This window comes from Podarcis pityusensis (genome assembly GCF_964106645.2).
Source record: "Podarcis pityusensis genome assembly, chromosome: 7".
Lineage (NCBI taxonomy): Eukaryota > Metazoa > Chordata > Lepidosauria > Squamata > Lacertidae > Podarcis > Podarcis pityusensis.
In genome coordinates this window covers 65,736,394-65,750,300 of record NC_138031.1, presented here as the reverse complement: position 1 = coordinate 65,750,300, position 13,907 = coordinate 65,736,394, and the positions used below count along the sequence as shown (strand labels likewise).

At 41.4% G+C, this 13,907-nt stretch overlaps 2 protein-coding genes across 7 annotated transcripts in view; one reads left to right on the top strand and one right to left on the bottom strand.

Annotated features, from left to right (window-relative positions):
- Positions 1 to 346: 346 nt before the first annotated feature.
- LOC308482033 (testis expressed protein 56-like) overlaps positions 347 to 13,907 on the top strand; it is a gene marked incomplete at its 3' end in the record, with an annotated part of 41,944 nt that continues 28,383 nt past the window's right edge. Inside the window, exons 1-3 of one of the 3 annotated variants that reach the window (XM_081015022.1) lie at positions 347 to 773; positions 4,309 to 4,492; positions 9,984 to 10,037. In XM_081015022.1, coding sequence (XP_080871148.1) covers positions 509 to 773; positions 4,309 to 4,492; positions 9,984 to 10,037 — 503 coding nt within the window. In that variant the 5' untranslated portion in view covers positions 347 to 508. Of the gene's footprint in view, positions 774 to 4,308; positions 4,493 to 8,207; positions 8,500 to 9,983; positions 10,038 to 13,907 lie in introns of those variants that run through there. The other 2 variants (XM_081015023.1, XM_081015021.1) reach the window with 2 other exon arrangements.
- Positions 8,633 to 13,907, bottom strand: part of LOC308481995 (enoyl-CoA delta isomerase 2-like) — a gene marked incomplete at its 3' end in the record, with an annotated part of 48,272 nt that continues 42,997 nt past the window's right edge. For all 4 annotated transcript variants that reach the window (XM_081014917.1, XM_081014916.1, XM_081014915.1 and 1 more), the window contains exon 10: positions 8,633 to 8,785. In XM_081014917.1, coding sequence (XP_080871043.1) covers positions 8,633 to 8,785 — 153 coding nt within the window. The remainder of the gene's footprint in view (positions 8,786 to 13,907) is intronic.

Here is a 13,907-nt window from a genome sequence, read left to right as displayed (position 1 = left end):
CTTTTAAGATGTGAGGAGTTTTTTTTGGGGGGGGGGTGTTATAGGGTTGTTGTTTTTATTTTGATTATGTATTTTGTGGTTATATACCATATTTTTCCGTCTATAAGACACCCCCAAGAAAACACCCCCTTAGTATTACCCGTGTATAAGACAAGCCCCAATTTTAAACCCCTAGTCTTATACACGGAAAAATACAGTAGTTTTTTTTTTTTATTCTGTGAACCGCCCTGAGACCTGCTGGTATAGGATGGTATATAAATTTAATAATAATAGTAATAATAATAATAATAGCTACATTGAGCATGTTCCTACAATATAGTTTCTTCCACCCAACTCCTCCCCGTCCTTCTGTTTGTGATGTCACATTGCTCTTGTGATGTCTGGAATTCATAGCAAGGGCTGGAAAAAGCCTCTGGCGCAGAAAGAGAAACAAACATGTTTGCTGTGCTCCACTGGGTGGTAGCTACATTCCTAACAAACCTTTTTGAACAAGAAAAGAGGAATAAATATGCCTGTGAAGACCTCTCCTCCGAACTTGCCGCCACTCCCCACGAACCAGCAAGCAAGCAAGAGAAGCTTCGGTTCAGGCACCAGGTGGGTGACAAGATCTAAGCTGAACTTGCCACCACTGGTCATTTATCAGAAATTAAGCAGCTGCGATAAGGAGGAAGACATATGTCAGGTGTTCCAAAAGCTTTCCGCACTTTGTGGCAATTTGCAAGACCCTCTGAGAGAGCTGCTTCTTCGGTGTGCTTATGAAGACCAGGAAAAAAGTACGTGCAGACTATATTTTGCATCACTGGAAATAAGAGTTGCTGGTCCTAATGTCTGCACGCCAGGCTGTTTTTAAGGGGAAAGGTTAAGGGGTGGGTTTAAAGAAGAGGAATATGAAAATATTTACTGAAATGAAAACTTGGAGATATATAACTGTCACTATTACTAAAATGGGAACAGAGATTGACAGTGTTTAAATAGCCTTTGGACAGGAAAGGTACAGCTATGCGGGTAGGAAGCTTAGAACTAAACAATATTTATTACCTAAATACGAGACCTTTAGGTTGAAGGGGATGCATGCCACAGGCAAATATTATTAAACCACATTTTCACATATTAATATAGCAATTATGTGGCTGGTTCAGAAAATGAACGCCTAGAGTCACAATTTCTTAGCAGCTACAGCCTGAAACGGTGTGTCTGCTCTTTCACAAGGCAGAGGATAATGAAGGCCAGAAATGGCTTTAATAGTACTTTGCAGAAGATTAAAGAAGTGTCTGAAGTGGGATAAAGAAAGGATTGTATTTCAATAAAATTAATCCTCCCTAGATAAAGAAAACTTCAACACTGTCCATCTGGGAAAAATCAATTCATTATTTTGGGAGACAGGCATGTTTAATTTGCTGGAGATTTTAAGAGGTAAAATACAGAAGGGGGGGATGAAAAGAGATTGAAAACAAAATCTCACATATTTCTGGACAGAAAAACAAATAGCAAGAAGCATTCAAGCTGTGCAGCTTTGATTTAAACAATGTTCATGGTAGCTTGCCATGATAATTCCTTCCCTATTATGATATTTGTTAAGTTAAAAGATATATTGCCTTCTCATCCCTCCCCAATATAAAATATGCACCACCTCTAAAAGTAGTATCACATCATTATAAGCATTTTGCTACCCTAAGACAATGGTCTTGTCTATTTTTGCTTCTACTCCTATATACACTTCCCTGGGAGTAAGTGCCACTGAAATCAATATTTTTGGGTAAATTTCCATAAGAGTCAACTGTAAGTCATTTTACCCAATAACAGTGCTAGATGCTTCTTTCACATTTATAATACGTGCTCTTTAAAATTTAAAACAGTTTAAAAATGCAAAACCATACAATTTAATGACAACTTACAATGAAACAGAATTTTACTGCAAAGCAGTGAGCCTGCATAAACCTACTGCCACAGTTCAGTGCAGTTGTGCAATGAAAGACAAAAGAACCCCATGAATGAGGTGAAAAACAGTTTCATTTGAATTCATCGTCTGCTTTGTGGGACACAAGGAAGGGTCAAATGCAGACTATCAACTATAGCGTCCAAGTCGGTACAGATCCAATCAATTTTGCAAGCATAGTGCTGAGCAAATTCTTCACAGTGGGCAGTTGAGTAGTCTAAATCAGGCTTCCTCAACCTTGGCCCTCCAGATGTTTTGAGACTACAATTCCCATCATTCCTGACCACTGGTCCTGCTAGCTAGGGATCGTGGGAGTTGTAGGCAAAAAATATCTGGAGGGCCAAGGTTGAAGAAGCCTGGTCTAAATTCTCCCAATGTCGGCCAGAGTGTAAAAGACCCCTGACCACTTGAAACAGCTCCGCTGAACAGCTCCTTGCTGATGCAATGGAGGCAGAGAAAGGAAGATGTTTTCACTGCCTACACTGCCATGGAATGGGTATTCAAAGAGACTCTGGCCTGTATTTGGCCGGACTCCTAAGTTTTCCACCAACATCACTTTAGTTGCTGTCTCATGTGTTTCATTGTCATCAGTTCCCCACAGAACCAGGAACCACTTCATGAGAGGGGATGCTCAGGAGAGATAGTGTCCATAGTCACAGTCAGGCATAGCCAAACTTGGCCCTCCAGATGTTTTTAGAACTACAATTCCCATCACCCCTGACCACTGGTCCTGTTAGCTAGGGATGATGGGAGTTGTAGTCCCAAAACATCTGAAGGGCCAAGTTTGGCCATGCCTGGCCACAGTCATTTCCCCATTCCAGAGATCCACTAGGGCTTCAACAGAATCACCTGCCAAGGCAACAGGAAACTCCCCATGAGCAATCAGGAAGCCATCTGGATCCCTCAGCCTCCTGGAGTGGATCATCTTAATCGGTCCCCCACCACTGCAGAGCTCTGACACTACCCCACCAGATAGTGTGATCTGATCATGAAAAAAGAACTATTGAAAGTTCCTCCACTTGTAAGACCACCACTATCCAAGCCAGTGAGGAAAACTAAGTCCAGAGTGTGCCCTGCCCTGCAGCATGGGTAGGGTCAAAAATTACTTGGGACAGACCCATGGTTGTCATGGCTGACATGAAATCCTGAGCCACTCCGACAAGGGAGCCCCAGCATGAATGTTAAAGTCCTCCAGCACAGACCTGTGGATAACTGGGGAGTGCCAGGAACATGGTGCTCCTGAAGAAATATCTGATTATGGAACGGCTGGCTAGTGAACTGGTTGTGGCTAATGACAAAGATGGTTGTGCCCGAGTATTTTGGGAGCTAGCCCTATATCCAGTCTGATCTGTAGGAAGGTAAGGATGTATGGAAGACCTTCTTCTGCCTGCACTATCGTTGGGAGGCCACCTCTGTCGTTTGATAAATCTTGTAGGGGGACAATCTATGGGAGGCCAAAATGATCAAAATGAACTTCTGGCAAGAGGTACTTCTATTCAATGTCTACATCCACTGCCGCCAGTCAGAAGATGGATGGAAGATGAGTTGCTTGGGCAACCTCCATGGAGGAATTGTGCTAAGGCTTCTGAGATTGTAAAACCAAAGGAAGAGGAGGAAGACTCATGCTCATTGGGTCTGCACCCAACACAGCTTCTTATAAATTGGTGGCATGGCGGGGGCGGGGGGAGATGTACAGAACTCTCTGGGACACCACACCAATATATATGTCCATACCCTCCAACATTTCTCTGATGAAAATAGGGATCATCAACAACATCATCAACAGCAATAATAATAAATTTATTGATAACCTGCTCATCTGACTGGGTTGCCCCAGCCACTCATAATAAAACATTAAACATTTAAAAAAACCCTTCCTTATACAGGGCTGCTTTCAGATGTGTTCTAAAGTTATATCCTTAGCTCAGGGGTTGCATAACTCCATACCCTCCAACATTTCTCTGATGAAAATACGGACATCCTAAGGACAAGCAGGACATTCCGGGATCAAATTAGAAACTGGGACAGCTTCTGTAAATCTGGGTCTCTCCCTGGAAACTAGGGACATTTGGACGGTCTGTGTGTCCTTCCTCTCCACTTCCTGATTCTGGAACTATGAGAAGAGCCTTGGCACGCTTTTGTTGCTGCATGTAGCAAACAGATCAACCTCTGGTATCTCCCAACACCATGTGATCTGCTGGAAGGTCTGGGGGTTCAGAGACCATTCTCCCTGATCAGATGAAGTTAGCTGCTGTTAAAGGTACAGCAGCAGAGCAGTAAAATAAAATAAAATAAAAATGCAACAAACCCCATTCTAATACTGTATACTTAAAGCAATAAACAATTCTTGTTTTCCACCCCTCCCTATTCAGGTTACAAGGTCTCCTACTTTGACACGTTCGAAACAGCTAGCGACCTACTGCAAGGGGCATACTGTTCACCAGAGCCAGATCACATGCCCCTAACAAAAAGATTTCTTTCCAACAAGATTGCCAAGGAACATAAAGCCTTTGGAGTGTACAGACATGATGCTCCACTGGCAACCATAATTGCAAGGTAGGATATTATACAAAAGTATTTCTTTTTGAATGCATCTATTGTATAACTTCTTTTTTGTTTAGGGATACTTGTATCCTCTGCTTTCTTCTTCTTCTTTTAAATGTTTCCCACCCCAAATCTCTAATAATATAGGTGCACACTCAGTTTCTAGCTAGAAAGCCCATCACATTGCATAAATAGAAAGGTTTCGCTGCCACCAGATCTCCTGATGCGGAGAATGCAATGGAAAGGTGACCATATCCCCACTGCCTGCTTCCCCCTTGGAATAGAACAATGAAGTTATTCCAGGATTATTTTGCTATATGGACACAGTTCATTCTCATTTTACTTCTTCTCCAGTGACCAAAGGCTATGTCGATACAGGGTTTATAAACACATAACATCTATCAGTATACCAAGAGGTGTTTGTGGCTTTAACTGTCTGGAAGACATACGCAACAAGGCGATGGAGTTCCGATTTTTTAATGGTTGGGACATAAAGACAAGAAATTTCTCCAAGCATTTGCATGTCAGTAGGATCGCACCTGAAAATGAACACTGTTGCACTAATGCAATGGAGAGCACAAACGCTTTTTTAAAAAGACAAGACTGCTGATCAGCTATTTAGCAAGGAAAGAGTAAGGGAGTCAAATCTAGCCCCATTCCCTTCTTGACCAGCTTCTCTATCTGCAGCTTGATCTCCAGCTAGAAATAAGTAAGAAAAATAAGCTAGGGTTTGTGGTGGGTGGTGCCACAATCATAAACTAGGGTTTGTGGCAGATGGTGTCACATGCTCCAGTGCCACCCCTGAAGGACAGGCCCATAGCAGTAGTTGCCCTGATCCGTTTTTCTCTCGACTTGTTGCCTCCGGCATATGTGTCACTGAGGGCAAGGGGGGTTGGATTCCCACTGCCGTATGGTGGTTGCCCTGGGAGGAGGAACAGCCAGCGGAATTCCAAATCTCTTGTACAACTTCAGCCTCTCTCTCCTCCTGCTCTCCCAGGCAATTTAACAACTAATAAAGAGTAAAGGGACCCCTGACCATTAGGTCCAGTCGCGGATGACTCTGGGGTTGGGGCACTCATCTCGCTTTATTGGCTGAGGGAGCCAGCGTTTGTCCGCAGACAGCTTCTGGGTCATGTGCCCAGCATGACTAAGCCGCTTCTGGCGAACCAGAGCAGCGCATGGAAACGCTGTTTACCTTCCCGCCGGAGCGGTACCTATTTATCTACTTGCACTTCGTGCTTTCCAACTGCTAGGTTGGCAGGAGCAGTGACCGTGCAACGGGAGCTCACTCTGTTGCGGGGATTCGAACTGCCGACCTTCTGATCGGCAAGCCCAAGGCTCAGTGGTTTAACCCACAGCGCCACCCACGTCCCTTTAACAACTAGTAGCATTGTCCAAACAAGAGAGGGCTTCCAGCCCTTGAGTGTGTCCCAAAACCAATGCGACCCATAAATCCAATTGAGCAACTTATTCTAAGGAGCACATGCAATAGGGAAAGGAGAAGAAATCACATGCGTGCAGATCAAAAGGTATTGCACTAGGCAACACATAACAGAACACACCTAACTCTCAATAGTTGCCTCGGGCACTGGCAGCTTCTGGCATCATCGCTAGATGAGGGGCTCAAGAGGGACAACTGTTACAGGGACCCTATTGATATTTAAGGCCTCTTGTGCCGAGGTGGCTTTGAGTGACAGGTTGCTAAATCCAGCCAATCCGATGATGGTCACGTATTTCAGGGAAGGAATCGTAACACCTTTGGGACATTGAGAGATGAAGTTGTGGTCCAAGTGCTTCATCAGCAACCTTTCCCTCTGTGTGTGCTTTGGGATGTTGGCAGGATCAACATGACCTCTCTTACTGAGCCCACAGACAAAAAAAATGTCAGAGATTCTTCTTCACTGATACCACTATCTGTTTTGTTCATTTAAAGAAAGCGACAGAGACAGAGAGAAGCACTTACTTATTTTTCTTCTTTTCACATTACAAACCCATTCATTTTTTTGCCCCATATTGGTCTTGTTACTGGTTCTGCTCCTACTAGCACCTTAAACTCACAGAAATTTGACAAGCAGAGCATTTCCAGTTATGAAAATATTTAGGAAAAGTTTCACCTTGTCTCTACACCAGAAAAAGCTTTACTTGTTCACTTATCTTTATTTGTGTATCAAGCTGCTGTAAAAGGCACATGAACAGGGTCAGTAAAAACTTGGCAATCTGCCACAATAATCCTTTCTTACAGAAAAAATGTGTTTTATCCATTGTTTTCATACCACCTTTCAAAGAATCAGGGGAGAATGCTAGTAGCATATTTTCCTCTGCTTCCTCCCAACCAAGAAATAAGAATCAGGAACTCAGCTTATTCTGGCTTGCTTCTAATATTTGGGTTATTTCTGTAGTAGATGCTCTTGTTCCTGAAGGGAACTTACTGTCTCTTATGTTCTTCTGCTATAAATTTAGGATTTGGCCCAGTCACAGGGTATGAAAAACTTATACATTCAGCTACTGAAGGTACTTGTCTGGTAGATAGTTAAAATGCCTTTTGATAAAACTCTGAAAAGTATCTCTACCTGTGAAAATTTGAGACTCCAAAATATGAAAAGTTAAAACAAATGGCCAGGAAAAAATCAGGTCACACTTTCTTATGCAATGTTCTCTCTGGAGCAGAACACCGTGTGCAATTTATACTTGTCAAAACACTGAAAGTTGTGGAACAAAATAATATCCCAACTACCACACTCTAGGGTATTTTTTTTCTCGTTACACAAAAAGAACAATTGGTCTCAACTGAAGTGTAGTTTTATGAGTGGGGCGCCATATCCAATGGAATGGCTAACAGCACATGTGGATCTAAGCATCTGTTCAAAGCCAAGGGGTGGGGGGAAGCCTGCTACACTAAGAGATGTGGGTAAACTCCCATCAGCCCCAGGCAGAATGGCAAATGTCAGGGATGATTGGAGCTGTAGTCCGGCAACATCTGGAGGACCACATGTTCTCCCATCCCAGTTCTAAGCCAATCCAATTGTGCCTTCCACTTGTATCAGGGTTTCCCAAACTTGGGTCTCCAGCTGTTTCTGGACTACAACTCCCATCATCCCTAGCTAACAGGACCAGCGGTCTTGGACGATGGGAACTGTTGTCCAAAAACTGCTGGAGAAACGCCAACTTGGATTATTCTCTGTTGTGTCGTATGTAGTATGGCAGGTGTGGGAGCATAAAAATAGTTTTGCTTATCCCTATGCTAGGTTTCCCCCCACCCAACTGCAAAGTAAAAGCCAATCTTCATAATCTTGGCCCTAATATCTGCTGAGCAAATTACAACTCCTGCAATGTACACCAGGAGTGTTTACCGAATGAAACTCTTCACCTAAACCTTTTCCCTCTTCCTCTTCTCCTCCGTCTCCCTCCCTCCCTCCCCCCCCCCCGCTTACACACACACATTTCCCATTGGCTTTATTGTTTAAAACATCCAAAGCCTTATTTTCCCAGCTTTACAGTGAGAGATGTTTCTATTTGCCCTGGAATTAAATTTAAAGACCAAAGATGGACACAAATGCCTGCTGCGGTTTGCAAAAGGACTGTATTAACCCACGACACTGAGTGAGTGTCACATAACATAGCAAAACGCACAGAACTGTTATAAGGTTCCAAAGTATTTGTAAGTAAATGTTTTAATTCAAATTTTCCGCTAACACAAATGCTACGTTCTACCCCCGCTTCGCAATAGATGGACACCAAATAGCATGTCGGCCCACTATGACAGACAGTCAGTTATTCAAGAGCTTAAAAAGTTTGGGGACATTGAATCAGTGACCCCTTTCGGAAGACAAACAGTCATCGTCGTATTCAAAGAAATCCGCTCCGCATGCAAAGCAGTGAGCGCTTTCCCACCTGAGTGCCCAGAGGGAGGAATACGATGTTTCTGGCACCACAAATTCATGTCCAAATACAAAAGACGGAAATTCCAAAAGATGAGAAGCTTTACAACGTTAGGAGCGAAGGTGCCACCTGCACGTTAAACGGATTACGCTCGTCCCTGTTAAGGCACAACGTGGATATGTATTCAAAGGATTCGTTGAATGAAATTTAGTCTTCTGGTAAGAGGAAGGGAACTATTCTACAGACATTTCTTTCTGCGCAGTTGGCAAGAGATCAGAGCTTGGACTTCTGAAAGAAGCTCATTATGGCGTTCATGCACTCATCGGACAGCCATCTCCCTTTGAGACATTCGCACTCTTGGGAGTTAACTTCATGGAGCTTCTCCTTTTCCATGCTTCGCATCAACTGCTTGGAGACTGCCAAACTCTGGAGAGAGAAATAAATAAATAAAAATTCCATCGTTAAGTGTGGAATGTGCAATTCCAAGCCACAAAATCCCAAATCTGGCTGGCAATACAAATTTGGGGGTTGGGGGTTAGGATGGGTGCACGGTACAATGGATTAGTGTGAAGGGGGCTCCTATATTTCTCTCTACCCAACAGCAGCTTTCCCCTGAAAGAAGCTAGTGTATACAGTGGTACCTCGGGTTACATACACTTCAGGTTACAGACGCTTCAGGTTACAGACGCTTCAGGTTACAGACTCCGCTAACCCAGAAACAGTACCGCGGGTTAAGAACTTTGAAGAAGAAGAAGAAGAGTTTGGATTTGATATCCTGCCTTTCACTCCCTTTAAGGAGTCTCAAAGCAGCTAACATTCTCCTTTCCCTTCCTCCCCCACAACAAACACTCTGTGAGGTGAGTGAGTCTGAGAGACTTCAGAGAAGTGTGACTAGCCCAAGGTCACCCAGCAGCTGCATGTGGAGGTGCGGGGAAGCGAACCCGGTTCCCCAGATTACGAGACTACCGCTCTTAACCACTACACCACACTGGCTCTCTTTGCTTCAGGATGCGAACAGAAATCGTGCTCCGGCGGCGCAGCGGCAGCAGGAGGCCCCATTAGCTAAAGTGGTGCTTTAGGTTAAGAACAGTTTCAGGTTAAGAATGGAATTCCGGAAGGAATTAAGTTCTTAACCCGAGGTACAACTGTAAAAAGGGTTGATTGCTTCCCTCCCAGTGCCTCCAAGTTAAGGTCACCCGGCAAACCTGTGTTAGGATCACATGTTTGTTGAGGTTCTAACCTAAGTTTGCAGGCATAATGTAGCAAAAAGGTTGCACACGAGAATGGAAATGGTTTATTGAATATTTACACATAAACCGTAAATAGATAAGAACATTAGCAGGGTTATTGTAATAACCTGCTGTTTGATAAGAGTATATATTTAAATTAGATGAATAAATGAGCAAACTAAGTTAATCTGGATATGCAGAAGGTATTAAAAATAAATTTAAGGAACCGCAGAAAGAGGGGGAAGGATGTCAAGTTTTGAAATGTTAAAATGATTGTAAAATTAGTGAAATGTATAAACCTGAAAAGTATAATTTTTAAAAAAAAGTTTGTGCTTTAAGCAGATTATAGTGCAGCATGAAAAAATGGCACAGGAAATTCTCTTCTGTTTAAACAGGACCAAGACTACCGCCATGAGTGTCTTTGTTAGCATATACAAGATGAAAAGCAGGTAAGGTTGATAATGCTGATCTTGCCATGCTTTTCTGCTTGTAATAATTTCCACTGGGCGGTCCTGCAGATTTTGTTTTTTTTTTTTTAAAGCAATTTATTAAATTTTACAATAAAAATAGACATAATAAACAATGTAACATCGATCTTAACATATTTTCACATTTTCTTTGGACTTCCTCACATCTCCCGCTCCCATTTTCATCGTTAAAACATTTTGTCAGCAATTTATCATCTTATTTAAAATCTTATATCCCTTCTATATTTCATAATCATATAATTCTCAAAAGGAGCTAAATTTTCACAGTCTTACTTAATTTCTTATAAAACTTCTAAATTTAGTGGTGCTCAGTTGTTTTAGTCTAGCATCTTATTTAGCATTCACTCAAATTACAATGTTTTTGTAAATAGTTCTTAAATTTCTTCCAATCCTCCTCAATCCTCTCTTCTCCCAGGTCACGGATTCTGCCGGTCATTTCAGCCAGTTCCATGTAGTCTATCAGTTGTATCTGCCATTCTTCCAGTGTGGGTAGATCTTGAGTTTTCCAGTGTTTTGCGAGAAGTATCCTTGCTGCTGTTGTTGCATACATAAAAAATGTCTGGTCCTTCTTTGCCACCCCTTGGCCGACAATACCCAAAAGGAAAGCCTCTGGTTTCTTAGTGAAGGTATATTTAAATACCTTTTTCAGTTCATTATAAATCATTTCCCAGAACGCCTTCACTTTAGGGCAAGTCCACCAGAGGTGGAAGAACGTTCCCTCACACTCTTTACATTTCCAACACTTATTATCAGACAGGTGGTAAATTTTAGCAAGTTTGACTGGGGTCATATACCATCTATAAATCATTTTCATTACATTTTCTTTCAGGGCGTTACATGCAGTAAATTTCAATCCATTACTCCACAACCTCTCCCAGTCCTCAAACATGATATTATGCCCAATGTCCTGTGCCCACCTTATCATAGCCGATTTAACCGTTTCGTCTTGTGTATTCCATTTCAACAGCAAGTTATACATCCTTGAAAGTACCTTAATCTTTGGTTCTAACAATTCTGTTTCTAGTTTCGATTTCTCCACCTGGAACCCTAATTTCTTATCATTTTTGAAAACTTCTTTGATCTGAGCGTAGTGTAACCAATCTCGCACTTTGTCTTTCATTTTCTCTAGACTCTGCAATTTCCATTTGTCTCCATCCTTTTCTAATATTTCCCAATATTTTGGCCATTTAGCCTCCATATTGGGTCTTTTTCGGGCCTTGGCTTCCAAAGGTGAAAGCCACCTTGGTGTTTTATTTTCCAGCAAGTCTTTATATTTTGACCAGACATTAAACAATGATTTTCTGACAATATGGTTCTTAAAGGCCTTGTTTGCTTTAACCTTGTCATACCATAAATATGCATGCCATCCAAAGGTATTGTTAAACCCTTCCAAATCCAACACATCAGTGTCTTCAAGAAGTAGCCAGTCTTTTAGCCAGCAAAACGCTGCGGCTTCGTAATACAACTTTAAGTCTGGCAGGGCAAAGCCCCCTCTTTGTTTTGCATCGGTTAATATCTTAAACTTAATTCTGGGCTTTTTGCCCTGCCAGATAAATTTGGAAATATCTCTCTGCCACTTCTGAAAGCACTCCGTTTTGTCCAAAACCTGAAGTGTTTGAAATAAGAACAACATCCTTGGCAATACATTCATCTTGATAGCAGCAATTCGGCCTAACAAAGAAAGTTTCAATTTTGACCAACTATCTAAGTCTCTCTTAATTTCTGTCCAACATTTTTCATAATTATCCTTAAATAGACTTAGATTTTTTACTGTTATGTTTACCCCTAGGTATTTTACTTTTTTTACCACATTAAGTTCCATCTCATTCTGAAACCGTTCTGACTCTGTATTAGTCAAGTTTTTCCCCAAAACCTTAGTTTTCTGTTTATTTAATTTAAATCCAGCCACCCGACCAAAATCATTAATCAGTTGTAATGCTCTTTTCGTACTGGGCTCTGGCTTCTGCAAGGTCAAAACCAGGTCATCTGCAAAAGCTTTTAATTTATATTGTTTCTGACCGACCTGAATTCCTTCCACCAACCGGTCCCTTCTAATCATGTTCAATAGCACTTCCAGAACCGAAATAAATAACAACGGGGAAATAGGGCAACCTTGTCGTGTCCCTTTTTCAATTTTAAACTCTTCCGTAACCACATTATTAACTATCAGTTTAGCTTTCTGTTCTGAATATATCGCCTCAATCCCATTCTCAAAACCCCGTCCCACTCCCATCTCTTTTAAATTTCCCATCATAAATTTCCAGGAGATATTGTCAAAGGCCTTCTCCGCATCTATAAAAATTAAAACTGCTTTTGTATTTATATCTGTTTGCAAAAGTTCCAAAATGTCAATAATGTTCCTTGTATTAGCAAACAGATGTCTTCCTGGGAGAAAGCCAGCCTGGTCCTTATGAATTACTTCATTTAAAACTTTTTTAAATCTATTTGCCAAAATGTCTGCAAATATTTTGTAATCCACATTTAAGAGAGAGATGGGACGGTAGTTCTTAAGTTGTGTCTTTTCAGCTTCCGACTTTGGTATTAATGTGATAAACGCTTCCTTCCACGACTCCGGTGCCCTCCTCCCCTCCATAATTTCATTGCTGACCTCCATCAAAGGTTGTATCAAGTAGTCTTTCAATGTCTTATAGTACTTGGAGGTCAGCCCATCTGGTCCTGGAGATTTGCCAAGTTGCATGTTCTGGATAGCTTGTTCGATCTCCTGTCGTGTTATTTTAGAATTCAGGATTGTCCTATTTTCTTGTGACAATTTAGATAATCCGTTTTTTGCCAAAAATTGTTTAATCTCAACATCATCTTGCGGCCCTTGGGTATATAATTTTTTGAAATATCTCTGGAAACACTTTCTAATGTCCACTGGATTCTGGATATTTTTTCCATCAACCTCTAAGTTTGTAACAGTATTTAATCTTTGTCTTCTCTTCAACTGCCAAGCTAGCAGTTTTCCACATTTATTCGCCGACTCAAACGTTTTTTGTTTCATTAATTTAACCTTCCATTCAATTTCCTGATTTATCAATTTGGAATATTGTGTTTGATAAAGTTTAATTTCTCTCAGAGTTGGCTGTGACTTCGGATTCACTCTTAGTTTCTTCTCTAGTTCTTTTATTTTATCCAAGATCTTATCTTTTTTCTCATTTTGTGTTCTTTTCTTCACTGCATTCTGTTGTATCAAGAATCCCCTCATTACAGCTTTACTTGCGTCCCAGATTATTCTTTTTTCCACCATATTATTCATGTTTATCTCAAAATAATCCTTCAAAACTTTTTGGGCCTTCTTGGTAATTTCCTGATCTCTAAACAAATTGTCATTCATCTTCCATCTAAAGGATCCAGTTGGTAATAGTGTCATATCCATCTTTACTGCGTTGTGGTCGGAGCAGGTCTTTGGGCAGATTTCCACTTTTCTGACCTTAGGTGCCAGGCCTCTAGAAATCCATATTTGGTCGATTCTTGTCCAGGTCAGTTGGGCTTCAGAAAAGAATGTTCCCTCTCTTCCTAGTGGGTTCTTTGTCCTCCAAATGTCAATCAAGTCCATATTGTCAGTCATTTCAAAAAAGGTTTTAGGTAGTCTGCCGTCTTTTGTAACATTTTGACTTTGTGACTTGTCCATGTTAGTTGATACGACCCCGTTCATATCTCCCATCATTATGATGTTGTTGTAGTCTAGATAATCCAGCATTGTCTCCTGCAACTTCTTGTAAAATTCCGATTTCCCTTCATTTGGTGCATAAATTCCTAATATCAGCATTTTCTCTCCTTGATGTTGTATCTCAATGGCCAAAATTCTTCCATGTTCATCTTTAAATA